This window comes from Mytilus galloprovincialis, chromosome 4 (genome assembly GCF_965363235.1).
Source record: "Mytilus galloprovincialis chromosome 4, xbMytGall1.hap1.1, whole genome shotgun sequence".
Taxonomy (NCBI): domain Eukaryota; kingdom Metazoa; phylum Mollusca; class Bivalvia; order Mytilida; family Mytilidae; genus Mytilus; species Mytilus galloprovincialis.
The window spans coordinates 88,580,284-88,608,126 of NC_134841.1; the positions used below are offsets into that span (position 1 = coordinate 88,580,284).

Sequence of the window (27,843 nt, forward strand, 5' to 3'; positions counted from 1 at the left end):
GTGGGGATTTTATGACATTTTGTATTTTTGTATTTTGAGATGTCCTTTATTTTTGGGTAGGCCTGGGCTGCATTGTGTTGTATCTACTACACACATTAATATATAAAGAGCCCAAATTATATTCGAAATTATTGAAATACTTATGATACAATAAAATTGTATGGTTTTCTGTATCATAAATGTGCTTTTGAATCTTTTTCAGTAAATTTTTTTTTTGGTAGATTACGTACTTTAATTGCATTTCTACTCAATGATTTTTTTTGTGTGTTTGAACTTAGGTTTAATATTCAGACACATATTTTGCTATAAAGAAGTGATACTTTGTCAGCTGGCAACTCGAAACTGACTAATGGAATCTTAGTGCATCATTTATATAGTTTACTTTGATAATTGTATATTAAAAAACTTTTCAGTAGTTTTTGTACATATCTAACTTTACATAGGTTTTTTTTTAATATATTTGATATTTATAATTGATTTTGTATACAACATGTTCAAATATGTTTTTATTCTGTGATAGTTTGAATATCTTTTTTCTTTCCATTTATTTTTAAAACATTTTTTTTTTTATTGTATTTACAGTACATAGGCAAGAAAATTTAAATGTAATATTTTATTGGAATAAATATTTGTTATCTAGTTGATTTCACTGTTAGTTTAACTATTTAACGAGGAATACTGTGTAAACTGCTATAAACACAGGTGGTGTTGAGTTGATCTTTGTCGTTACTGATGGATCTTTTGTGGAACAGTCATGTATGTCCATGCAGCATTTTAATCTTAGTATCTTTGATGAGTTTATCTGCATAGATCATCAAGAATGACAGAAAGATGTTATTCCAAGTAAACTTCTAATGTTACATTCACAATTTAAACACTAGCATGTATTACTTTACATTTTTGCTTAGTGATGTATAAAGAGTGGGGGCAATAGGGGGTATGTTAACAACACCTCGATTTTGGCAAAAACAGTTAACAAAAATGTAAAAATGCTGATAACAGTTAACAAATTGGGTTGAAAACAGTTAACAGCTTTAATTTGTCTCAGATAACAGTTAACAACACATTGAAAAGGGCCAAAACATGTTAACATAAAAAGGTATTGCCCCCCCTCTATAAATAAATATTCATTTTGAAATATACCATGGAAGAAAGTTTTCAATAGAATATTGACATAATCATATAATCCAGCCAAATTTCAGTGCAATGATAAAACTCTTTATTTCATGCAATGTATTAAACATTCCCACATGCTAATAGACCTTTTCAACAACTCTCGACACCGACTAATGACACCTACAGTTCACAGGTAAAATTGAGGGGTTATCTCATAGACAAAAACGTCTGATTATCATTACAATATATAAATTCGGTTTGGCGGTATATTCAGCTACAGAAGATATAAAAAATATAAAAAGTAAATAAAAATATTTCTCTATCATACAATATTCTTAATACATGTATTTACACGACATTTCATGTTTAATTACACCTTATGTAAGAATCCTGGATTTTGATTGGTTGATAGCTAGTGTATTTTTCACCAATTTAACTGTTAGCAAATGAGTATCCGACTGGACACTTGTAACGTCACGATCATCAATGCGTTTTTGAACATTAACATTCGGTGTAATTAAACAGACATAGCATTTTTTGAGGGGTATTTGCGAAAAATAAAAGTCTTGAGAATGAATTTCCCTTGCCTTACGGCTCGGGAAATTTAACATTCTCTCGACCGGTATTTTTCGCAAATACCCCTCCTTAACATGATATATCTGTTTAGAATTGATTAAAGAATTACTGCAATCTTTCCGCATCCTGATCAGCTTTTTCTTCAACTTTATGATTATGCCGCATGCCAATAAGACTGTAAAAGTTTTTCTGAAAATTTCTGAGAATTTCTGAAACAATATTAATACTGGACTGTCTGTCCGTCTGTTATCACACTTGTTAACACAGTCGAGACTTTTTCAAATGATCTAAACCTTACCCGATGTACATATTCAATTTTGGGAGGGGTAGAAACATATTGATTTCAAAGGTCGAATGAAAAGATCAAGATACCTTGTTAAAGTTGGTGTATTTCCTTCTTGAATAAGGGGAAATGTATCAACATTTAAGCAGTACATACGTGCGTATGGAATTTATAATTAAACATACTAGTTACTATAGAACGTTGTCTATTTATCGTAGAGCCATTCCCCTGTTCTCAAAAATGACCTCTGAGTTTCTTGCAAGAAGCGGGAATTGCTTAGTAATAGAGTTAAATGGGGTCCGTGTTAATCAAGTATCGTTGATTTTATATGTTACACTGTCATTGCTATATTTTATTTTATTGTCAACGGGTCAGAAATTATTTCGCTGTTTCTTTTTTCCTTGACAAATCTTTTCCGGTTTTATGATCTTTAAATTTTTTTTACTAATGATTCTTTTCAAATTTCGTCTATGACCATGCCTAAGGGAGTTTTTTTTTTTTATCTAATTAGATTAGTAAAATCCCGTCGCCTGTTTTGTACGCCTGAAACAAGTCCTGAAAATGTTGATACTGTGTACGGCCTCACACGGTGGAAATTATGCTTTGATTTCATATTTGATTCCTTTTTAGTCGATCAAAGATTTTTGTTGTTTTTTTGGTTTTTTTTATCTGTTTTTTTCTTCTGTTTTTTTTCACCGTACAGAAAATGAGTTAATCGTTGTTTTTTTCCCTTCTAAATTCAAAAATGCCATTTTACTCTGTTGGAAGGTTATCATTGTCACTCAAATAAATTTCAAGCATTAAATCTTTTAGTGATGTATAGTATTATTTTCAATTTTTATTTTTGAGACGACCCCTCACATCTTACCTGTCGTAGTCGTGCTCAACTGTAGGTGTATACAATTGTTGAAAAGGTCTAGTAATATAAGACCAGGGAGACAGATTTTGAATGTGACCTATTTTCATACTGGAACCATCCTTTATCTTCACTTCATTGTGAAGGTGACAAGACAGGGTATGTTTTGATGGAGATTTAAATCAGAATTAGTTAAGAATGAAAACTGTGCAATGTCATAAAAATTACAGTCCTTCAAATTACAGGGCTTATGATCAAGTGGAGTAGTTAATCCACATGGATCACTGCTTGTCAACACTGAGATCGTCAATCGAAACACGTTTGTGGTAAGGTGTGTTTTATTCCAATCTTGATTGACTAGTAATGGCTGTTTTCCTTCTGTCTCTTGCTTCCTCTGCCAGTAAGAATTAACCGCCATGATCGAGCTTGTAGTGCTGAAAGTGGTTAAACACACCAGCTATCAATGGATCAAATTCCATTATCTTAGAAATTTGATATCAATCTTCTTTCAGAAGAGAGCCGGACTCTTCTCAAATGTTAATTACTATTGCTCGTTGAATCCTGATGTCCTTCCTCCACCACTTTGAGATCCAACAGTAGCTATTTACAATATTTATATAGAAATTAAAACTGTATATATGGGATCTATGGGGTTCCAGATGTGTGTAGCTCATGTCAAGGCCTCAGTCAGGATGGTTAAACTGTCCTTGAAATCTTCTGGTGTAGCTGATGTGGCTCTTTCAGGTAGTGTTTCATTCCCTAGTTGATCTTGAAAAGAATGAGTATCTGTACTGGTCTTTTAATTAGAGATTACCAATGATGTATGACATCCTCTGGTCCGTGAATCTCCAGGTTTGTAATATTTAGTTCGGTCAATGTCAACAAAGGACGATCCTTGAATCATCGATCTTAAAGGGGTTCCGAATTAAATCTCTTCATTAGAGAGCTGACATAACCTGGGGATTCGTCTTGTAATCATTGTAAACGAACCTTCTGCTCTCGTCTGCACTTGCTCTAGTTATAGATTGTTTTGCTAGGGGTTCCGAACAGTGGAAGCATATATACTTAAGAGTTGGTCTTACTATAGTGATGAAGGCATTGGCTTTAACATCGCCCTAGGTTCATTCTTTGAGAAACCTTGATGCCTTACCTACTGTCTTTACTAATTGATGTGCGTTTTCCTCTGTAGGTCGTGATAAATGGTGACTCCAAGGTATTTTCCACTTCATGCATCTAAAATGCAAACATGTATCGGTGAGTTCATCTTGTTGGTAGTTCCCCTCAAAATGCCCTTCTCGAGATGAAAATTCCTCTGCCTTTTTGTCTCTTACTCTAGAGAGTTTGTTTATGTCGTCTTGTAGTGTCTGGGAGTCTTTGTTGTTCTTGATCTTCCTTTCAACGAAGCAGTCCTCTGAGAATAACCTTGTCTTAAGTAATGTAGATTGTGTCAGGTCGTTTATGTAGACCAGGAATAAAAGTGGGTATCATAACCCCACCTAGGACTATCTGATATTAGAACTAGGGGTTAGGATGTTTGCCCTTCAAGCAAGATTGGTTGAAAGTCCAGAAAGTCGTCATATTGTGAAGGGTTAATCCTAGTACTCCGTAATTGTGCATTTTCTCGGAGGAGTCTCTTGTGAGGCATTTTGTCAAACACATTATGCGAAACTAGCAGGATATTCCTTTGTTTTAAATGTAGGTTCTTGCCAATTTCATCAAGGGTAATCAGGAGGTGGGTTTCGCATGATCCTTTTGTTCTGAACCCGTGTTGTTGGTCAAAGTGATTCATGATGGTGCTGTTTACAATATGTTCCAACATGTTACATCAGACGAAAGTCAATGTAACTAGTCATTTTTATGCCCCACCTACGATAGTAGAGGGGCATTATGTTTTCTGGTCTGTGCGTCCGTTCGTCTGTTCGTTCGTCTGTCCGTTCGTTCGTCCGTCCGTCCGTCCGTTCGTTCGTCCGTCTGTCCCGCTTCAGGTTAAAGTTTTTGGTCAAGGTAGTTTTTGATGAAGTTGAAGTCCAATCGACTTCAAACTTAGTATACATGTTCCCTATGATATGATCTTTTTAATTTTAATGCCAAATTAGAGGGTTTACCCCAATTTCACGGTCCACTGAACATAGAAAATGATAGTGCGAGTGGGGCATTCGTGTACTGGGGACACATTCTTGTTTTTTAAAGCTTTGTGTTTTCTACTTTTGCAAAGACTGGTGGAATATTAGCAGCCTACCTGTCGTTCGGATGGTTCGTGTGTCCAAAGATTTCTGTTATAGCATCTTCAGGTATGGTGTTAAATAATCAGCTGTTTCTTTGAGTATATTATGTTTGAATTCCATAAGGCCAGTGGCTTGGATATAAACATAATCTTACGTTTTGTTGATAAAAAGGAGTTCAAAGTGACAAATTATAACATGGATACTGTGGTTGAAATATATAAATCGTGTACACAAGAACGTTAACCAATGTAACCAACGTTTTGTCTGTTTTCCTTGATTTGCATTTTTTTGTATATTCTAAGAATAGTAGTATGCTTTAGAACCAAATATCTACCAAACATGTGTTTGACATCCCTTTCAGCGCTTATACACAATTTAAATATTCCCGCGATAATTTCCTTTTTCCATTCGGAATTTGTTTTGTATTCAAGTGATTATCGTGTTGACAAGGAAGCTTTCTGAATTTCCGATAAAAATGCCAGAAAAAAGACAAGAATATTGGATAGCAGAAAGTATTAAAGAAGAATCGTTTGAGGAAAAATATGAAATTCTGACAGAATTGGGAAAGTATGTTTTCTAAAGGATATAAGGTAGAATTAAAGAACCACGTTAGTTACCATACGAATTTCAAAAAGTTATTTATATCAAACGAAGGATTTAAAAGGCTTAATAAATATATGTTTGTTTGTGGTAAATTGAACTATTCAGACATGTTAACAAAAATGAACAAGATTATGATTGATTAAAACAGTTCATCCAAATGGATAAATTGTTGCCAATGATAGTGGTATAACAGATGGAGGAAAAAGGGGGGTAGACAAGTTGTATACATATTGCATTTATTGCATTTAAAGCTTTACAATATTTTCTGTATTTTGCCTAAATGTATCTAAGTGAAGAAAAAGTGTTGTATTCCTACTTTATTTTAATTCTTTACTGATAATAAGCTTATTATAGTTGTCAAATTGATGAACATTGGTTCGACGCATAATCTCGTATTTTATACATGTTTGACATATCAAACGTTCGTCATATTATATCAAAATTTAGTGTTTGACGCAATTTTTGTCGAGCCTGCAACTTTCGTTGCAGAAAGCTCGACATAGGGATAGTGATCCGGCGGCGGGGGCGTTAGCTAACTTCTTAAAAGCTTTATATTTTAGAAGGTGGAAGACCTGGATGCTTCATACTTTGTATATAGATGCCTCATATTACGAAGTTTCTCTCAGTCACATGTCCAATGTCCTTGACCTTATTTTCATGGTTCAGTGACCACTTGAAAAAAAAGGTTCAGAATTTTTGTAATGTTGAATTCTCTCTTATTACAAGTAATAGGATAACTATATTTGGTGTGTGCGTACCTTGCAAGGTCCTCATGCCCGTCAGACAGTTTTCACTTGGCCTCGACCTCATTCCATGGATCAGTGAACAAGGTTAAGTTTTGGTGGTCAATTCCATATCTCAGATACTATAAGCAATAGGGCTAGTATATTCGGTGTATGGAAGGACTGTAAGGTGTACATGTCCAACTGGCAGGTGTCATCTGACCTTGACCTCATTTTCATGGTTCAGTAGTTATAGTTAAGTTTTTGTGTTTTGGTCTGTTTTTCTCATACTTTATGCAATAAGTCTACTATATTTGTTGTATGGAATGATTGTAAGGTGTACATGTCTAGCGGGCAGATGTCATCTGACCTTGACCTCATTTTCATGATTCAGTGGTCAAAGATAAGTTTTTAAGTTTTGGTCTTTTTATCTAATATTATATGCCAAAGGTCAACTATATTTGGTGTATGGAAATATTTTATGATCTATATGAAAGTCCTGCAGGTTTTATTTGATCATGACCTCAATTTCACGGTTCATTGCACAGTGTTAAATTTTTGTGTTTTGGTCTGTTTTTCTTAAACTATAAGTAATAGGTCAACTATATTTGTTGTATGGAAGCATTGTTAGCTGTACATGTCTGCCTGGCATGGTTCATCTGACCTTGACCTCATTTTCATGATTCATTGGTCTTTGTTTAGCTATCTTGGTTAATGTTTAGTTTATGTGGCAGTTGTAATAAAGCTTTATACTTAGGACTATCAACATAATATCAATGATTAGTAAAGAAGGCGAGACATTTAAGTGTGTGCACTCTTGTATTTATCATCGATATGATTTCTGCAGAATTGCATAGGTCATTATAGCCCTAGCTATGTAAAAAGAAATATAGTAAATACAAATGCATAGGCAAGTACGTTGTGTAATCGTAAAATGACGTTTTTCTAGTTCTATTTGATATTCATGATATCATGGCATTGATTAAAAACAGTTACTGTAATGATATTTTGTGGGAGGAACCAGTCAATGAAATGGATCATTAATGTAAAGGTTACAACAGCCTTGCTTCACTTTTCATTGTTAACATGCTTTTCATTTTTGTCGAGCCTGCGACTTTAGTTGCAGAAAGCTCGACATAGGGACAAACAATAAAAGTCAGTTGCAAAAGAGGTTATATTATCTGATCGAAACACAGTAGAAAAATATATAATAAAACACAGACTGGCCCTTACAGAGAATTTATACATCCCAACAACAAGAAAGACACAATAGTACAGATCTAAAAGTGCTCCCTGTTACCGACAGATAGTTCAAAGCAAATAACAAGTTAACAAAAGTAATACAAAACTTATGTATTGAAGACTAAAATATTAGACATTAGATTTAGTGAACCACTCCATTAACAGTCAGGGAAAAATGACCTGCATGGTAAAATGACAAAATTTTACCAATAAAAACTATATTCAAATAACTTAATACAGTGTTCAATTGAAAACCTTTTAAAATAAGAGTCAATTATAAGGTTACCCAGATCGTATATAAATTTCCAGGCTCGGCAAACAACATCACTGTAAATACAGACAACACTAGTATACCGCTGTTCGAAAGTCATATATCAATTTAGACAAAAATAAATCCGGGTTACAAAATAAAACCAAGGAAAACACATCAACTAAAAGAGGAAAACAACGAAACAACTATGACTATCGATCTTTTAAGAAAACATAAAACTGCACAGAAGATCATTTCTTTGATACCTTGTGAAACATTAGATAAGGATTCTAATAAAATTACTGACAACCATTTTTCGATCAGTTTCAGTATTGGAAATGTTGATTTAAGCTTCTATCAAGTATGTGATACATCATTGACTCAAAATTTATTCTTTTAACAATATGATCTATCATAGTCAAATGAAAAGTTTTTTTGTATATTTTAACATGCCTGCTTGACTGGCATTAGATGCTCATGACCTGGTCTAACAAAAAAAATGTTGGCAGACTTGGTAGTCTTATGAGCTGTGAAGAAGTTGAACAGTCCTTGTATACTCTAATTTATTTTCGAATCATCTGTGATAAGTTTGTGTCTTCCTTGAAAAATTTGACTATATGTTTTGTTGAAATCGGATGAAACAATTGTGTCTATCATATGGAATTGTTCAATTTGATTAGCCGATTTTGTCATTTAGTCTTCAAAGATTCTATAAGGCAACATGTGTGCAATCTCCATTGGCTAATGTTGGGGAAACAATTTGTAAACATCTGTCTACAAGTGGCGTTAGTGGCACATAAAGCAATTATTTGTTTGCTATTGAAGAATATGCTTGTCAGTTGTAATTAAGGATTTTCTTACTCCAGGCATAAATTACCTAAACCGTATTTGGCACAACCTTTTGGAATTTTGGGTCCTCATTGCGCTTCAACTTTGTACTTGGTTGGCTTTATCACAAATTTGATCTGCGCGTCATATGAGTCTTGTGTAAACGAAACGCGCGTCTGGCGTTTAAATTATAATTTTGGTACCCTTGATAACAATTCTAGTTCTTATTTTAAGAATCATGAACATGATGAATTGGGGTACTTATATTTCGAGCATGCTACAATTGACTCATAAGCTAGACATGACCACCCAGTTTTAGATGTTTGTCACTCAGATTGTTCTATATTCATATTGTCAATGCCAACTAACCTTTTAGACAATCTTAGATTGTAGACAACAATTTTTGTTTTTTTGTGTATATTCAGACAAAAAAATACTTTCATTCCAAATTTATATGTTTTTAGAGGAGCTTCTTCTGTAGTGCACAAGTGTATTGACAAAGGAACAAGCAAGGAGTGGGCTGTGAAAATATTAACCAAACGGGTAAGTAAAATACAAAATTTTACTAGTTAACAATTTTTATGGACCAGCTGAGGACCATCTCCGGATGCGGGATTTTCTAGCTGCGTCGGAAACCCATTGGTGACCTTCGGATGTTGCCTGCTTTTTGGTCGGGTTGTATCTTTGACATATTCCCCATTTTCATTCTCAATTATATGTTCAGTCATTCAGACATTTTTCAGACTTATCAGCTGAGGTCAATTCAGTAAATCCAGATAATTCGCCTGCAGTCTATAAAGATCTGTTCAGTCATTTTCTTATGTAAACAATGGTGGATTACACCTGGTTTTAAAGATAGCTAAACCTCCCGTTTGTATAACAATCGAATAAAATTCCATTATATTGACAACGATGTGTGAACAAAACAAACAGACACAATAGGTAAAAAAGTCAAAAATAAGGGTACAGTAGTCAACATTGTGTTACAATTTAAATCACTAAAATAAAACAAATGTGTAACAAAGAAGCACAAAATGACATATAGACCAAGCATTTTAGCAAAAATTGAGTAAAAGAATACACAAAACCTTTGTGTCTATTAACAGACTTATTAAGAAGGGATATATTTACGATACTGTTGTCAGATAATTAAAGAGGTACAGGGGAGGGTTGAGATCTCATAAACATGTTTAACCCCGCCGCAATTTTGCGCATGTCCCAAGTCAGGAGCCTCTGGCCTTTGTTAGTCTTATGACTTTTAATTTTAGTTTCTTGTGTATAATTCGGAGTTTAGTATGACGTCCATTATCACTGAACCAGTATACATATTTTTTAAGGGGCCAGCTTAAGGACGCCTCCGGGTGCGGGAGTTTCTCTCGCTATATTGAAGACTCAATGGTGGTCTTCGGCTGTTGTCTCTCTATAGTCGGGTTGTTGTCACTTTGACACATTCCCCATTTCCTTTCTCAATTTTTCAAATAGTACAATAAAGCAATGACGGGATTATAAGTACAGAGCCACGTCATAAATGTATCAAAGACACACAAAAAGGCATACCTATAGTTGTTAATATCTGTGTTATTTTGGTCTGCTGTGGAGAGTTGTCTCGTTGACAATCATACCACATCGTCTTTTTTATGTATAAAGATACAATGTACATTACCTCTTAACAGTACTTGATTGACTGGAAGTCAAATATCTAAACAATACTGAGAACAGACTTTTCAGATGTGGTTAAGATCAAAATTACCGTTTCAGGCGAAAACATGTTTACTAGTGTAGAGAAGGATAAGCATGGAAAGAGCCGCATTGCTTTTGGGGTTATAGTCTAACATGTAAATCTTACAATTTAAAGGGATGAATATATTTTTCTTCGATAGAAAAATCCTTAATTCTATTCAGATTCCCTCAAAAAGTGAAATAACAAAACTACCGAATTCTATGGACAATTTAAATTGGAAAGTGCTGTATCAAATGGCAGAATCAAAAGCTTAAATACACCAAACGGATGGAAAACAGCTGTCATATTCCTGACTTCGCACAGCCATTTCGTTATGTTAAAAATGGAGCATTTAACTTAGTTTTATAGGTAATCAAACTTCTGACCGGTATGACATTCATATACAATTCCATAACATTGACAACAATGTGTATACAAATCAAAAGACATTATAGCTAAAAATATAAAAAGTAGGGGTAAAGCAGTCAAAATTCCGCAAAATACTTTATGTGTATTGAAATTTATAATTGTAGGCTAATTTGAAAATAATCAATGCAGAAATTGGTGTTTTGCTGAAATTAGATCATCCAAATGTGGTATGTTAACATTGAATAATATTATGACAATTTGGAATCCAATCTAGGAGTGTGGCTCTAATGCATTCATCTTGTGTTTTTGTCTTTCTATCTGACAAATATGTCGTTGAACTTTTCTTGGGTCTTACTGAACAATCAACTTCTTATTTACAAAGCAGTTTCACAGTGGTGAATTGTAAAGTGTGAACACTTTTTGGAATCTGCATCAATTCTTTCAATCATATATTTTTATTTTTGTATTGCCTGATAAAGCTATCGCCTAATATAGGAATCATTTTTCTCTTCTTTGATAATTGCTAGCATGACAATTTATGCTAGTCTGCAATAAACTTGTACAATGTTTTCAACAGCCCCTGAATCAAAATGAAAACAATACTTTATAAAGTCCATGTTTCTGCATTGCTCTTGATCAAACGACCAAAGCCTCTTGTTTTCAACCCAAGAATGATAGATTGAATCAGTCGAAGAGCTGTTCGATCAAAAAAAGACATTAAATGATAGCCAAATCCATCTTGACAGTTTTTGAATTGGTAAACGGATTTTTGAAATGTTTGTTATATTAGTAAGTCATTGTTTGTACCAAAGCACTGAATGCTGAGCTGATGATTATGCGTATTCTAGATTCAACCTCACACGGAACCATAGTCAAAGCCGAATATCTGGAAGCCAATGTTATAGAACCGAAACAGTTGAATATGAAATTCAGCTCCAGTGCTATTTTCAAATATTTATTCCAGTGATTTTAGGGTTTCCCATAGCTAATTTCTGATTATATTATTTCCAGAAAGAAATTCTTCATCAGTTTAGATATTGGTGATGTATTTCAATCGAGGTAACGTTATTCATGTTATTCTCTATTTAAAATTGTGATATTTAGCTTTTCAGTATAAATTGTTAGAACAATCTTATTTTACATTTGTTATCCAAATTTGTCATCTATGTTTAGATTTATTGATTGTAAGATGAACATATATCTGACTTGGCGGTTTTATCTGATCTTGACCTCGATTGCATGATTCATTGGTCAATACAATTTGTTTTTGATTTTGTCTAGCTGTCTTAACTATTAGCAATATGTCAACGATATTTGGTGTTTGAAATAATTGCGTGTACATGTCTGACTGGCAGGTTTCATATAACATTGACTTCATTGTTATGGTTGTTTGATTAATTCTTTTTTTCTGATTTGGTTTACAAGCCAGATACTATCAACAATAGGCCAACTATAAATTTGGTGCTAAAATGATTATTACTTGTATTTATCATATGTTTAGTACAAAATACAGCAATTTTGTATATCTAATAAAGGTTCTTTTTTCCAGCCTGTATCACCTACCCTGTATCGCATACCCCGTATCGCATACCCAACATCGCATAGCAAAACCCGTATCGCATACCTGGCATGACTTCACAATTCGAATGACGTCAACGTTTGACCTATGACGTTCAGTTCCTGTATTTCCTGGAGAAAAAATAGTTCCCACTAAAAAAAATGTCCTATTATTTCAACTAAAATCGAGATGATTTTTAAAATCGTTATCCATGGTCTTTAACATATATTGAAAATGTAATAATATTATAGGGGTCTTTACGATGTGGATATTAAGCAAATAAGGATGTCTATAAAAAAACAAGTCATCTGGAAAAATACAGGAAAATCATAATAGAATTGAGAATGGTAATGGAGAATGTGTCAAAGAGACAACAACCCGACCATAGAGCAGACAACAGCTGATGTCCGCCAATGGGTCTTTGCTAGCTATAATTTCAGACGATTTAAAAAAAAAAACTGGATATCCCATAAATCTGATTCTATTAAAATATATGATAAACAGAATAATAAATGGCAAAATCTGTATCGCATGCTGGATCACCACTCGACCAATATCAGCCCTAGGGACCTTCGGCCCTCGGGACTGATATTGGTTTCTCGTGGTGATACAGCATGCGATACGGATTTTGCCATGTATTATTCTATATATACTTGTCTTGCTTGATTCATTTGACCTTGACCTGATTTTCATGATTTATTAGTCCGTTCAACTTTTCATGGTTTTGTCTGTTTATCAAATTCGTTCAGCAAAAGGTCAATTATATTTGATGCATAATTATTAGGTGTACATGTCTGTCTGGTTATGGTTCATCTGACCATGACCTCCTTTATGTTAATCATTTATAACGTTGATTACATTTGAAACTTATAGAAAAAAACCTTTCATATTACACACTTTCAACATAAATTCAATCATTATAAGTAAAGCAGTCGAGAAATTCTAGCATGTGCATTCTTGTGTAGCTATAAATAAAAGCGATGAGTAAGACATTCTTAAAAATAACGTATTTTTAAAACTATTGTCCTACATTCGTTTGTTTCAACTTTGTGGTGATATAGTTTGTTTAATATATATATTATTCATACTTCAGATTAGACTTAAAGAAATATTTGAAACACCACAACACATTTATTTGGTGTTAGAGCTAGTGACAGGAGGTGAACTGTTTGAAAGGTGAGGTAGCCTGATTTTGTGTAACTTTTCCAGAACTTTGTATTTGGAGCATACACGTACGGTTATTACCATATACGTATATAATCATATGGTCCGAACATACGGGTATGTTCAAGGTAGTTATTGATTAAATAATGAACATTGAAACGTTAACCTTTAATACGGTATATAAGGTTCTTAGATTTGCAAAAACATCGGTTTATGAAAATCATATTTTGAGTTCATAAATCATTTGGGGATCATTGTTTTACAGTAATTATTTACCTAATACATTCATTGATACATGTGTATAGTTATTATCCATGTTTCTTTGCGAATGACAACATGTCAACTTGGAATAATAAATTCAAGAAATATCTAATTGAACTTTTTAACATGTAGTCAACTGTTATACAAATGGACGAAAACATCAGGATTAAAAAAATATTTCTAACTTACTGTACCACTAACTGACATGAACTCTGTAGCCTGTCATGGTTTGACCTTGACATAAATAAGCGATTTTTATGAATATCCGAGAAAAAACCCCTGTTTGAATTAAAAACTCAATCGGTCCGGTCCGTTAATTATTTTAAACGTGTACAATATACGCATGGTCTGACCATGCACTTATGGTTCATATACGCATATGGTCTTCAACATAACCATGTTTGTTAAATAAAAATAGACCGGTTAAAATATATCTATGTGTGAGAAATGTATTTTATTAATACACCATGATTGCTCCCTATATTTCCATAATCCTCATAATAACCGGATGAAATGCTGCAGATACTAAAGATATTGAAAGCGTTTACTAGAATTGTTTGAGTTGTTATCCATTCGTGATGCATTCAATGATGTGTTTGTGCTTTTGATTTTGCCATTTTATAGGGCCCTTTCCGTTTTGAATTTTCCTTGGAATTTGGTATTTTTGTTATCTTATGTTTTTTAGGGTTGTTATTGTTGTCTTCGGCTTGGACCTAGTTGAGCAATAGATGCATTTTAGAAGCTGCATTTGTCCATATTTTCTATACATAAAATATATTATTTTTTTTATAATTATATAATATCCAATAGAACTCTGATATTTGTTATTATATTTTTTAGAATAGTGACACGAGGTAATTATTCTGAGAAAGATGCAGCTGCTGCTGTAAAACAGATACTGATTGCTGTACAGGTAAGACAGAAAAGAATAGCCGTTAAGCATATAAGGTCATGCAGATTTCTTGTGCCTTTTAAAATAAGGTGTTAATGAAATTAGCAACGACCATCATCATCATTGACATCGTCATAAAAACCTATGTCATCCTCACAGAGTATATTTTCCCAAGCTTTGCTTCTGTCTTTCTTTTCTTCATTACATTTGTAGTTTGAAATATGCAATATACTTGTTGGTTTAAAATGCATGCTACTTATATTTTCATTATATACATATACCAAGATATTATATTAGGCAGAAGGATTTATAAGTATGAATTTCTTGTGTCTGTTCCATATTATATAGATTAAAAACAAAATATATATGTTAAAGTTAAACCCATAGATAAGTCAGACGCTTTCATTAATAGATTTCTGCTACTCGCAAACACATGTACTTCATACAAGTGAACCATTCAACAACTTCAGAGTACTCCTGGAGAAATCTCTATTTAGTCGGATGACTGCTTAGTTATATCCAGATAGTCAAGTCACAAGTTAATTCTGATTGATTGATCGTCTCTTATTATTTTAGACTCTGTTAAATACTGGAACTTTTAATGAAGGTAGATATTTTTATATATATGATAAACCACCTGCAATCATCACTTTTTATTGTGAAAATTATAACCAAAAGTGATTTTAACTGAATCGTCTTTATAAATTAAGTGTGGCATAATTTAGAAAACATGACATCAATAGTATACGATTGGTGAATGCGTTGTGTTTGATATATGAAATTTAATTTATATTTACTTACTTATCAACTTCCTTAGAGGACATAAACCAACAGCTTTTTATAAGGTTTCTTGTCTTTTTTTTCAGTATCTTCACCAGAATGGAGTGGTGCACAGAGATTTAAAGGTAAGAATGCTCATGTAATTGGAAGGAGATACATTCGATTTCTGGCCCTGGCAACTTTTCTTTTGATGGAACATCTCAAAAATTAGCAACTATCTGATTGCAACTCAAATGTCGCGTAAACACTTTACATTTAAGAAGGTTTGAGTAAACTGTACAAAAGTATGTGATATATAATCTCGCATCATATTCCATTAGATTGGTCGAGTGAAATATCTTTGTAATGAGTCATAACAATAGAGTAAGTGAGTTTGGAAAGCATTTAAAGAAGCTTTGTGCATTACAATGTTTGAACACTAAAAGTCGTGAAATATACATTAAAAATGCAGGGAGTCGGACACATTTACAAACTTTGATGCTCCTGTCATACAAGTGAGAGGTTTAGCTAGCTCTAAAACCAGGTTTAATCCACCATTGTCAACATAAGAAAATGCCTGTACCAAGTCAGGAATATGACAATTGTTTTCCATTCGTTTGATGTGTTTGAGCTTTTGATTTTGTCATTTTATCAGGGACTTTCCTTTTTGAGTTTTCCTCGGAGTTCAGTATTTTTGTGATTTAATTTTTCACAACTCCTTAATGCATTACCAAAAGCCGTTCAAGATTTTACTTTTTGAAACATAGCACAAAAGCATTTTTTTCTGTTTGTCAGTGATTACGGGTATTTAGTCTTCAACCTCTTGAAAATGTCTAGTGGGTCCTAAATGCACGTGTACATTATTTTTACTTCTGAAAGTCTCAAATATGGCCTTACGAATAACCATAGAAATGTCGTAATATAACATCAGAGCCTATCAAATATATACCCATTATTTGTATCTCTTTTTCGTATCACGATCTGTGCAGCGTGATACTTTAAATAATTCTAAATACAGGAAACATATATCGGGCCACAATCATGAGAGAATGCTTAATAATGAACACATTTGTCTTATACAATACATTAATTTAAAAAAAAAAGGATCCTAATAATGCAATATGAATAAATTTATTGGTTTGCAAGAGCCTCATTGACAGTGATTCCTCTCTTCATTGGGTTCAATTTCCTGATTGAAAGAAGTAGGTGGTATAATTCGTAGACGAAGTAGAGTTCTGACTGTTACAGTAATAGCTTAAATTTTTGTGAAAGCCGACATGTCATATTCAATATTTTGAACCCATACTATATCATGTCTGTGATATAGAATTCGAGACATTTCCCCAGGATAAGGATCAATCATAATTAAAACCTAATTTTTAATTAATTGAATATTTAATTGTCTTTTTCAGCCTGAAAACGTATTATATGAAGATCTCACAGAAAACTCAGCTCTCAAAATTGGTATGTTAAAATATGAAACCTAACAATCGGATTGAGTACAAAATTGCATTCACATTGTTCACTTGTCTGTCTGGTTGTTTGTCCATCAAATACTCCTGTAAAATTTTTCTGTTGAAATACTGAACAGAATGACTTTATATTAAATCACCTGCTTGACATTGATGAGTTGTAGTGTTACAGAACTATTGGGATCCTTCAGACCGCTACTTTCTATCTTTCCTTTAATTTGAATTAAAAGTTAGAGTATTCTTGAAACCTCAAAAAACAAAAGTTTCAGAAAAAATTACATGAAATAATATGTGTGTCCTTGGTCATTCAAGTACGGAGAGTAATGTTAGAATTGCTATGCCTCGCTCTGTATTGTCCCTCCTGTATCAGAAAACACATTTAATTAACTCTACCATGATCTTTGGATCACATTTACTTGAAACCCTATAATGCATATATGTACTTAGTATTATGAGTGGAACATTTTAAGATATATGTCAAGTTACGGATTTGACAGATACTTTATGGTTTTACTAATCAGGTTAAAGTTTTGGTTAAAATTGGTTTACCATGGAGTTGTGTTATCAAATATAAACTTTTCCATACAAGTTCTCTTTGGTTTTAAGTGTTGAAAATATATGCTTGGTTAAAGTTTAACCCGTTTTTATTTTTAAAATTCACAAGGAAATGTAAGTACATGAGGGGTATACAGTTCTCTGTGAACACTAACTGATATTTGCGTTTGATATATATAGCAGGTATATCTTTTATTATTTTATTGCTTGGACATAAAAGGTTTTATTTAATTGTAATGAGTTTTGAATGTTTATATATCGTCGATGGGCTTCAAAAGTTATTGTATACGAATTTCAGTTTTTTTGCAGCATTGAATATCTTTTTTTCAAAAATATCAAACGTAGATACCAATTAATCATTTGAAAAAGGCATCTGACAATAATTATTGCCAATCTTAATTGTTTGTAAAATTTTCTTCTGAAGTGTTTTATATGAACTTTGAAATTGATGTATAATGGAGTTGGGAATGAAGGATTTGCAATGTTCTTTCTTTATTTTCTGTGAAAATAAGGTTAATATTTGGTTTATTCAGATATGTCAAAGTTTTTATTTTACGGTCAATTACAAAAATGATAAGTTTATACAAGACATTCTAGAAGAAAATATAACAACCATATTTTCAAACTCTGTTGGTGAGATTTTGTTCAACTTGTTGTTGAGAAATTAGTTATTTACTATATTTGGAAGCCTATCGCCTGTATGACCTTCAATATTCAAATATTATTTGAAATATGATTAATTTACAGCTGACTTTGGATTATCAAAAATATTGGACCATGAAGTACAGATGAATACAGTGTGTGGAACGCCAGGTTACGGTGGTATGTAATATTTACAGGAGTAAGGAACCTTACGTTATACAATATTGTCATATCTGAAGCCTGTGTATTCTATTAAAGTTTTGTATCAACATTATTATTCACTGTTATGCAAAGTGTAAAACAAATGAACCACCAAATCATAGTTCGTCACATCTGGTTTCATACGAAAAACGGTCGAAAAAATATTCCATTGAATTGACAGTTGTAGGTTATTACAAATGTAAATCTACATTTCATTGCAGTAAAAGGTTTCTAGGTCATAAACATAAACCTTTGGTGTTTCAAAGCACCATTTATTTTTTTATTTTGCTATTTTTAAAGAATATTTTGTAAAGGTTAAGGTTACATGGTTACTAAAGCTTGTACACACGTAAAAAAGAGATGAAAATTTTCTCATATGCAATGACAATTTATGTGAAATTTACTGGATAGGATAACAATCTACTCAAGCAAATTTAACGAAGACAACTAGGGGAAAAGCAATGGTGGAAGAGTAAACAGAACATATACGATTTATGTAATATAAAATATAAATAGTTGCAATAAATGACACCTTTTATGCACGTGTCACACTGTCCCGATTTTTATATACGATGGACACCCGAATGCGAAAATTGTAAGTTCGTACGAAGTTTGTCCCGATCTCGTTAAAATACAAAAAAGTGACTGAAGCAAGTACGATGAATAACGAAGTCTATACGATGTTGCCGAAATTATATACGATAGCAAAAGATGGACATACAAAGGTTAACCGAAGACGGGTATTTAAGCTTCATATCTCAGCCGAAGCCTACACGATAGATCACGAAGGCTACACGATGGATTACGAAGGCTACACGATGGATAACGATGATGGCGCGATGGCCATACGATGTCAAAAAGATACGAACAGAATTTCAACAACATATCGTTTCTGTACAAGTCGGCGGGAAATCGATCTTTTTGTCTAATTCTTATAAAACTTAGTTTATTATCCCCTCGCCTACTACATGTAAGTTGCGTGTAGATAAAATTGTTATGGACACTCTAGAACCAAAATGCTCAAAACTTGGTATGGTGTTACTCGTTAAGAATATCTTAAGCGCTATTGACTTTAAAATTCAAAGGTCAAGGTCACAGTGGCAGTTTTAATACAAGGCAATATCACCCTTGTGGACACTCTAAAACCAATATGCTTCAAAAGATTTTAACCACATTTGGTATATTGTTCCTCCTTGTAATGATCTGACATTTTTTACGTTCAAGGCCAAAGGTCAAGGTCATGTAGATGGACTGGTTTTTTCTCCTTAATATAGCATAATACACAGGAAATTGGTTGCTCATTTTTTTAACTGCTGGTTCTAAAGACAATATTAAAGGTATTTCCAGTTACTGAATGTTTTGGTTGATTTCTAAAAAAATAGTTTATGTATCAAATATGCATATTCAATTTACCATTTTCTACATGTGTCATATACAAATATAGTGTCCATATTTGTCCCCAATATGTTACATACGAGGGGATGCCACGCTCGGCATTGCCTTGTTTGGACTGTAAAATGTGTGCACTAGTCTGAATAATCACCCATAATTATGCCCATGTCTACTGATCTATATTAAAGGTAAGGTAATGGGTTCGTTGATCCCTTTTATTCAAAAAGAGCTCTTTCCAGGAGAATAACATAATAACATAGACAAAAGGAAGGATGTGGGGAAAGCAACAAATGCGGCAAAATATGACATATAGAAAACAAAATGGTTATGGAGTAAACATTCGTGTGACAACAACTCAGACGATACATAAAAAATCAAAATAATGAAGAAAAAGTTGGTTTCCCTATATACGTGTACCTGCAGTGTTGGTGTACGAGGCGCGTTTATGATTTTCATTATGTTACTTGATATGAAAAATTGACAAAAAATAATATTTTACTTGTAAAAGTAAATCCTGAGCCTGTAATAGCTGCTCTTCTTGTTTCATTTGAATTAATAGAAACAACGCTGTCGCCTTTCTTGTTCTCATAGAATCATATGATATGAGCTCCATGTTTTGTGAACGTCTTTCTTAACTGTCGTATTAGACTGACCAGTGCATATCGCGCATGGCACTTTAAATGTATATTAGCGCGAAAATTAACTTACATTTAGCTGGATTTATTGCCGTCGTAGTTCCATCTTGTCGCCTTCGTACTTTTATTCGATGGCAACACGACGGGATTACGAGGTCTTCACGAAGTCGTGTTGCCATCGTAAGACCTTCGGGTATCTTCGTGATTCATTCGTGTAGACATCGTAATGTCAAAACTGCCCGATGGAAAAGATGGAAACACGAATGCAATACGATGTGCAAAGATGCATTCCCGGTGACATTACGATGGTGAGGATGGTGATACGAACTCAATACGAACCCTTAACATCGGACGCACCTTCGGGGATTTTTTAACATGTTAAAAAATTTAGAACCCTTCCCGAAGTTGTCCCCGAAGGCTAGAAAAAGTGGCCGATGGTTCTACGATGGTTAAAGATGGCACTACGAATAGCCCGATCTGGATACGATCAGTCCCGATTTTAAAAATGTCCATTATCGTGTTGCCATCGGCGTAAAAATCGGGACAGTGTGACGCGGGCATTATAATATACTCATTTCAAGTAAACAAGATACTCATATATAAATATGGATGTGCTCATGTATGGAAATATCTTCATCAGGTAATTTTACATGAAATTTCAGCACCGGAATTACTGACAGGAAAAACATATACACCAGCAGTAGATATTTGGAGTTGTGGAGTAATGATCTATATTTTGTAAGTTATATATTTCTTATTATTGAAATTGTATTAAATTGTTGTGTCATTTTAAAATATAAATTATCAAAACGTCTCTAACTTCTTAACATAAATCAAACTGCTTCACTGTTTTTACAAAACTTCTATGAAACTACTGGGTCAAATTTAACTTATGATATTGATGTTTCTAATTTAACCAATAATATAGATGTATCTTTATGAATTATTTCCCCAAAATGAAGAATTGATGTTTTTTTCTTCATTTTTGTCTATCATAATGAAAACATTAAAAGTTATAAAGACATTTTTAGGCCAAAAAAAATCTGCAAGAGAAGATCTTCCAAGAATTCAAATGACCAAAATCGGCAGATGAATAATTATTTTTGTCAAGAGAATTTACCTTAAATTACCCCTACAAAAAATGCCTGTACCAAGTCAGGAATATGACAATTGTTATCCATTCGTTTGATGTATTTCATCATTTGATTTTGCCATTTGATTATGGACTTTTCGTTTTAAGTTTCCCTCGGAGTTCAGTATTTTTGTGATTATACTTTTTTTTGGAAATCTATAGAAATTTTTTGTTTCTCTCGATATTGATAGAATTGAAAACTTTACATAGAACTTAGTAGATATATAAGGTAAGAAAATTAAATTAACTAGCTTCAATACAGTAACTAACAATATTATACAGGAATAAGATATCATTTGGTGTGCTCATTTTACATTTTAAAGTATGATTGAAGAGGTTAACCACATGTTTATCAAAGCTACTACAAACATGATATGTGTTATTCTTAACACACACAACAACATATTTTTTCGGCAATAAATAAAGTTATTGGTTGATTTTAAATACATCATGGTACCTGCCATAGCAAATTAAAAAAATACTGAAAAGTGCATGAAAATTATAATTTTTCCTTTTTCGACGACTCAATATCACTAATTCGAACTTATGAAAATAAAATCTTCCTATATGTTGAATAATTGCTGTTAACAATCTAATATGCAAATTTAAAGGATCCTTCTCAATAAATTGATCCCTTAAGTTTCTTAATTCCAGTGTACGCAAAAGATAAAGACATTTTTATCCACCAGCACTGCAGCCACTAAGTCAAGGGTAAACATTTGTAGTTTTAGACTGAAAAATGATTTTTTTTTTATTCACTATCATTTTCAGGCTGTGTGGTTATAGACCATTTTATGGAGATTCCGACAGAGAGATATATAAACAAATACTGAAAGGAGAATATCATTTTGATTCACCATTCTGGGACAGTATTTCATGGAATGCTAAGGTTTGAAATATAACTTTGATATAGAAGTTAATTTCCTCACAAATATTTTGACAAATTCTTTGTTAAATTTGTTTCGTACAATAACTTTAATTATCAAGATTTACCATTCGAACGTATTAAATCCAAAATACAGTTGTAATTAATCACATGTGGAGCAGGCTCTGCTTACCCTTCCGGAGCATCTGCGTTCACCCCCAGATTTGAGAGAGGTTTGTGTTCTAAATCTTTAGTTTTCAATATTGTGTATTGTTATTATTTTTGTATTTTTGTCTTATTCGTTTTTAGCCATGGTATAACTTATAATTTTGAACAAAGACCATTCCAATTTCACATGTCTAATGATCTGGATTTTATGTAGGATTTAATAAGCAAAATGCTACAAGTTGATCCTACGAAAAGAATAACAGTAGATCAAGCATTACAACATCCATGGGTCAAAGGGTCAGCAGCTAAGAATGAACATATGGCAGAAGCTCAGAATAAGATAAAAGAATTCAATGCAGACAGAAAGATGAGGGTAAATATTAAATATCTTTAAGGATGTACAAATAAAGAAATTATACTAAAAAGTAAAATTACAAAAATACTGAAGTACCAAATCACTGGCAAAATCAAAAGCTCAAATACATAAACAGAACGGATAGCAACTGTCATATTCCTGACTTAGTACAGACATTTCCTTACCTTATGTAGAAAATGGTGGATGAAACCTGGTTTCATTTTTCATTTGTTTGACATTCGAATAATATTTCATTCTATTGACAAACGTGTGAACAAAAAAAAAAACAGATGATATAGTACTTATACATCACATGTAAAAATGACAAAAATGTATGATTGAATACATGTGGAAACACAAAAAAGATAATTTCATATTTAAGATGTATTTAGAATAAATGGTAAAAATATACTTTAATGCCTTGGTGTGTCGCCTTTACTTATGTTGAAACCTTTCCGTTTAATAGTTGATGTTAAAATATTGTTTGATGAAAAATGATCTATTGAAACTTATATATAGAATTATATACGAACTAGATATTTTAATCAAAAGAATAATGCAATGAAGTGCATTGTGTGATAGAAATGAAATTTTTAAAAGTTTAGACAGTAGACACATGTGCAGCTTAGCAAACTAGAACCTAACTTTATAGATAAATTGTTAAATTGTTCTGTATATATAAATCGAATGGTTCCTCTTTGTTGTAGTGAAATTTTGATTTCCACGGTTAAAAAAATGAGATATGCCGATCCAATATATTTAGATTCCATGCAATTCCTAATTAAGTTATTGTATCTTTTCAATGAGATTCGTCATAGATTAACATCTGTTGAACAGCGGTATACTACTGTTGCCTTTAATGCTTATTTTACCTTCATAAACTGGATTCATTGTACAACATATCTTTATTAAAATGGATAGCACGTATGCACGTACATTCCTTAATTCTATTGATATATGTGAATTTCAAAACGTATCATATTTTGATAAATTGAATAAAGCTGATTTTACTCAGGATCTCAGTTTTATTGATTGAATTATCTATATAATCTCATAAGAATTATTATTCAAAAAGTTGCTTTCATTTTTTACTGTGTCTAGTTTTAAATGGTGATAATTAAATACTCTTTTTGTTGTGATCAGTCCAGAGATAAAAGTTGCAGGATACATAGAAAAATATTAAATCGTATTCCTATATTTCATGTTTGTTATCCATGTTGGCATTGTCATTTATAACAAATTGTTGGTTCTTATATTAACAGTTTATTCCGCTTAGATAAAACATCGAAAACGTTTCTTGTAGTTTATCCAACATGAACTTAAAAGTAAAATAACTAAAATACCGAACTCTGAGGAAAATCAAACACGGAAGTCCGTAATCCAATTGCAAAATCAAAAGCTCAAACAAATCAAACGAATGGATAACAATTGTCATATTCCCGAATTATGTGGAAAATTGTGGATTAAACTTGGTTTTGTAGATAGCTAAACCCATCAGTCGTATTATATTGACAACGATGTGTGACTTTATAGGAATAAATTTTAAAAAGGGGGGTACAGCAGTCACCATTGTGTTATAATCTAATCACTGCTAGTATATCTAAGTCACTATATCTGCATAGTACAATGTACTTCATAACATATGAATTGACACCAACCAAGTAGTCAGCACGTCTGTGTTTAAAATGAATTTTCATTGATATGGTAATAATTATAAATTAACTGTTATAAAACTTTGAATTTTTTAAATAATTAAGGCTTTTCTAACTCAGGAATATATTACCTTAGCAGAACTTTTGGTCCTCGATGCTCTTCAACTTCATGCTTTAATTGGCCTCTTTAAACTTTTTTGATTCGAGCGTTACTGATGAGTTTTTTGTAGACAAATCATGCGTCTGGCGTAAATAAAAAAATCAATCCTGGTATCTATGATGAGTTTATTTTCCTTTATATAAATAAAGGCAAAAGTAGAACACCGGTGTTCGAAAGTCATATAAAAAACCTGAATCTCATTGAAATAATCTGGCAAATGCAAGAAAGAATTTGATATGTTCCTTTATTTTGAACCTTATCTTTACAAACTAATATTTGATTTCACATTGCCTCCGAATTAAATTTCGTGTAATTCAATGATATTTTGTTCTAAAAAAAAACATTGTTTATATAAGATTTTTTAAAATCTAAATCCCAGTGTTTATATATTGTTTAAATATGTGGTTAAGACAACTAGTATCATTTGGTTTCTTATCGAACATATAAAATAAGACCCCCATATCTCAGTGTATGATAATAAATAGGCATCAGACACAAAAAGCAATGCATAGCAGCTGATTATTTTGCTCACAAATTTTCTCTGGCCTGCAACGAAAGACGCAGAATGCGAGAAATTGATTACAATCCGGGGTGGCGGTCCGGCCACGGTATACATTATTTGTGTACAATTTCAGAGGAAAGGATACCTGGATGCTTCATATTTTGTATGCAGATTAGTGATGAATGATTACATGGTGTACATGTTGTCAGGCAGGGTTCATCTGACCTTGACCTCATTGTTTGGTCCATTATATCATGTTCAATTTTGCTAAATAGTTCTGTTTCTCGTACTATATTGGCATAGGCATACTTCATTTGAGGTATACTTGTACATTTTTGTACAATGATATTAAGGTGTATATGTTCATTTTATTGTAGACAACAATGGATGTAACTTTATTAGCTGCTCGTGTTGGACGTGTACAAGAACTCCTTGGTTCAATCAGTGATATTTGACAGAGACTATGATTTGACAATTAATACATATTTCTAAGAAGCTGTTTATTATGTAAGATCTGCCCAATTGTACTAATTGGCTGCAATTGTTAGTCATAAACATTTTTGTATATTAGCTTCAATTAAAGTAAGTGTCATGATATCCAAGTATGAATACCTAATTGCAACATGGTAAGATAAATGACATTTGATGAAGGATGTTAATAATGATCAATAATGGCAAATATATTCTGGAATATTTCATATTTGGTTTCAAGATTTATAGCTAACGCAACCACCTTGATCGAACATGTCTTATGTAAATTGGAGGTTTAATAATTTTTTCCTTTTTTCCTCACACTGCCATATCTTTTTTAGAGTGATTATTGTTGAAGTGTTCGTCTCCATTAGGGTCTTTTTTCACAAACAATATTTGCTAAGAATGTTTTGCCAAAACATGACTGGGCTGTTTATTCGTTTTCATAACTACACATTTAATCAAGAGTCCAAAGACAATATGGGTAGTTCTACTTTAGATCATGTCTTGGCTGATTTGTTTTGCAACTGCTGCACACATTTTATAAAGAGTTTTAAAAAAATTACAACAAATGTGTATGGTTTTCTTTTTCGTAAATGTCTTTTCAAATCTTTTATGGAAATACATTTTTGGATAATTACATACTTTTATTGCATTTATTCTCCTACATATTATATTTGTTTGAAATGTAAAATATTTATACACAAGCTTTATTATACAGAAGTGTTCCTTTGTCATTTATAGTTGACTGTTCAATTATTGCATTTTCTTGGTACTTTTTAGTAACATTTGTACATATCTATTTAATATACATTTATAATTGATTTTGTATACAAATGTGTTTTACATCTGTGATAGTTTTTACTATTTTACTATATTTTTCTTTCTTTTGTTTTTAAACATTCTAGTTTTATATTGTATTTACAGCATATAGGCAAGATAATCAAAATGTAATATTTTATCTGAATAAATGTTTGTTGATTTCATTGTTAGTATAAATATTTTTGAAAACAGACTCACAGTGTGTAGAATACCTTGTATACATAGAATGTTAAATTGTTCTTTGGATACTAGATCATACAGCTGCACATGAAGATGGTAGAAAACTGTTAACACAAACATATATTCCCTCATAGCTGTTTGCATAGGATAATAATAAGTGAATAAATATTAACATGCCAAGGAAAATAGGTTTCAATATAAATGTAACATTTTCATATTATCCAGCATATGCAATGCAATGATAAACATACTTCTGATTTAATATAAGGATTAACACATTTTCCCATGCTGATTACGTATTTCCGATTTCTACAGTGCATGCATGATCATGTGACAGGAGACACACATGGTAGGTTTTGTGGAAATTTCAAAATCAGAATTGGCACAGCAGGAATCCAGTGCAAAGTCATAAAATGTCAAAATGCAGTGAAGTAGTTTATCTACAAGGATCTTTGCCTTTCAAGAATTTGAAACATGCTCACGTTAAAAATCTAGTGTCAAGGTTATAAACTGGTTACTCCTGGGTATATTCTCCTCTCATGGGTTTTCGTGATAATGCATTACTTCCCGTGTTATCTTTTCCCTCTTAAGGTAGCAAACGCTGAGTATAGTAGGTTAGGGGGGCTTGTGTAAAATTGGTTGAAAATTTTTGGAAGGCGGTTCATTTCCTTGAGTAACAACTTATTTTTTTTTCTACTGGCTCTATTCCTCTCAGGGACATCGGATGCCAATTATTTTGATATATATGCAGCTAAATCAAAAAAGTTAAGGAAAATATATCAAATGAATTGATAAATTTACTGAAACAATTAAAATATGCATAATTACACACAGTTTTTCCCGATGTAAACGCTGAATGAATATGAATATACAGGAGAGACCGCACATACAATTGAAATGATCGAGATGACCTATTCTTAAAATTTTGAAGAAAAAGAAAAGTAAAAATTTTTGACGGATAAGCTAGACAATATTAAAAATAAGTTTATCATTCAGGTTCAAACATTTACAGAAAGTTGTGTTCCGTGTATGCTACTTCATAAGGCATGGTCGCCTTTTTAATGACACCACAATAGGAACTTTAAAAGAAAGCAAGAAATGTCACGTCATAATGTTGGCCATTCTTTTGCAGATATTTTTTTTCTCTCGAGACATTAGAAATCCTTTTTTCACACCAGGCGAGAAATGTGAAAATAGTATTAAAATAAGGGAAAA

At 32.4% G+C, this 27,843-nt stretch overlaps 1 protein-coding gene across 1 annotated transcript; it reads left to right on the top strand.

Annotated features, from left to right (window-relative positions):
* Positions 1-5,475: 5,475 nt before the first annotated feature.
* LOC143073312 (calcium/calmodulin-dependent protein kinase type IV-like) lies at positions 5,476-26,417 on the top strand. Its single transcript, XM_076248747.1, has 12 exons — positions 5,476-5,623; positions 9,166-9,244; positions 10,955-11,017; positions 13,442-13,524; positions 14,614-14,686; positions 15,532-15,570; positions 16,837-16,888; positions 18,199-18,273; positions 20,984-21,059; positions 22,225-22,342; positions 22,701-22,859; positions 25,533-26,417. The coding sequence occupies exons 1-12, from the start codon at positions 5,532-5,534 to the stop codon at positions 25,608-25,610; spliced, it is 987 nt and encodes a 328-aa protein (XP_076104862.1). The 5' UTR covers positions 5,476-5,531; the 3' UTR covers positions 25,611-26,417.
* Positions 26,418-27,843: the final 1,426 nt, after the last annotated feature.

Bases quoted from the DNA above. Each gene is read 5' to 3' on its own strand.
- LOC143073312 (XM_076248747.1), top strand. From the start codon at position 5,532: ATGCCAGAAAAAAGACAAGAATATTGGATAGCAGAAAGTATTAAAGAA. The intron at 9,245-10,954 runs GTAAGTAAAATA...TTATAATTGTAG, and splicing joins TGAAAATATTAACCAAACGG to GCTAATTTGAAAATAATCAA. The intron at 22,343-22,700 runs GTTTGAAATATA...GATTTTATGTAG, and splicing joins GTATTTCATGGAATGCTAAG to GATTTAATAAGCAAAATGCT.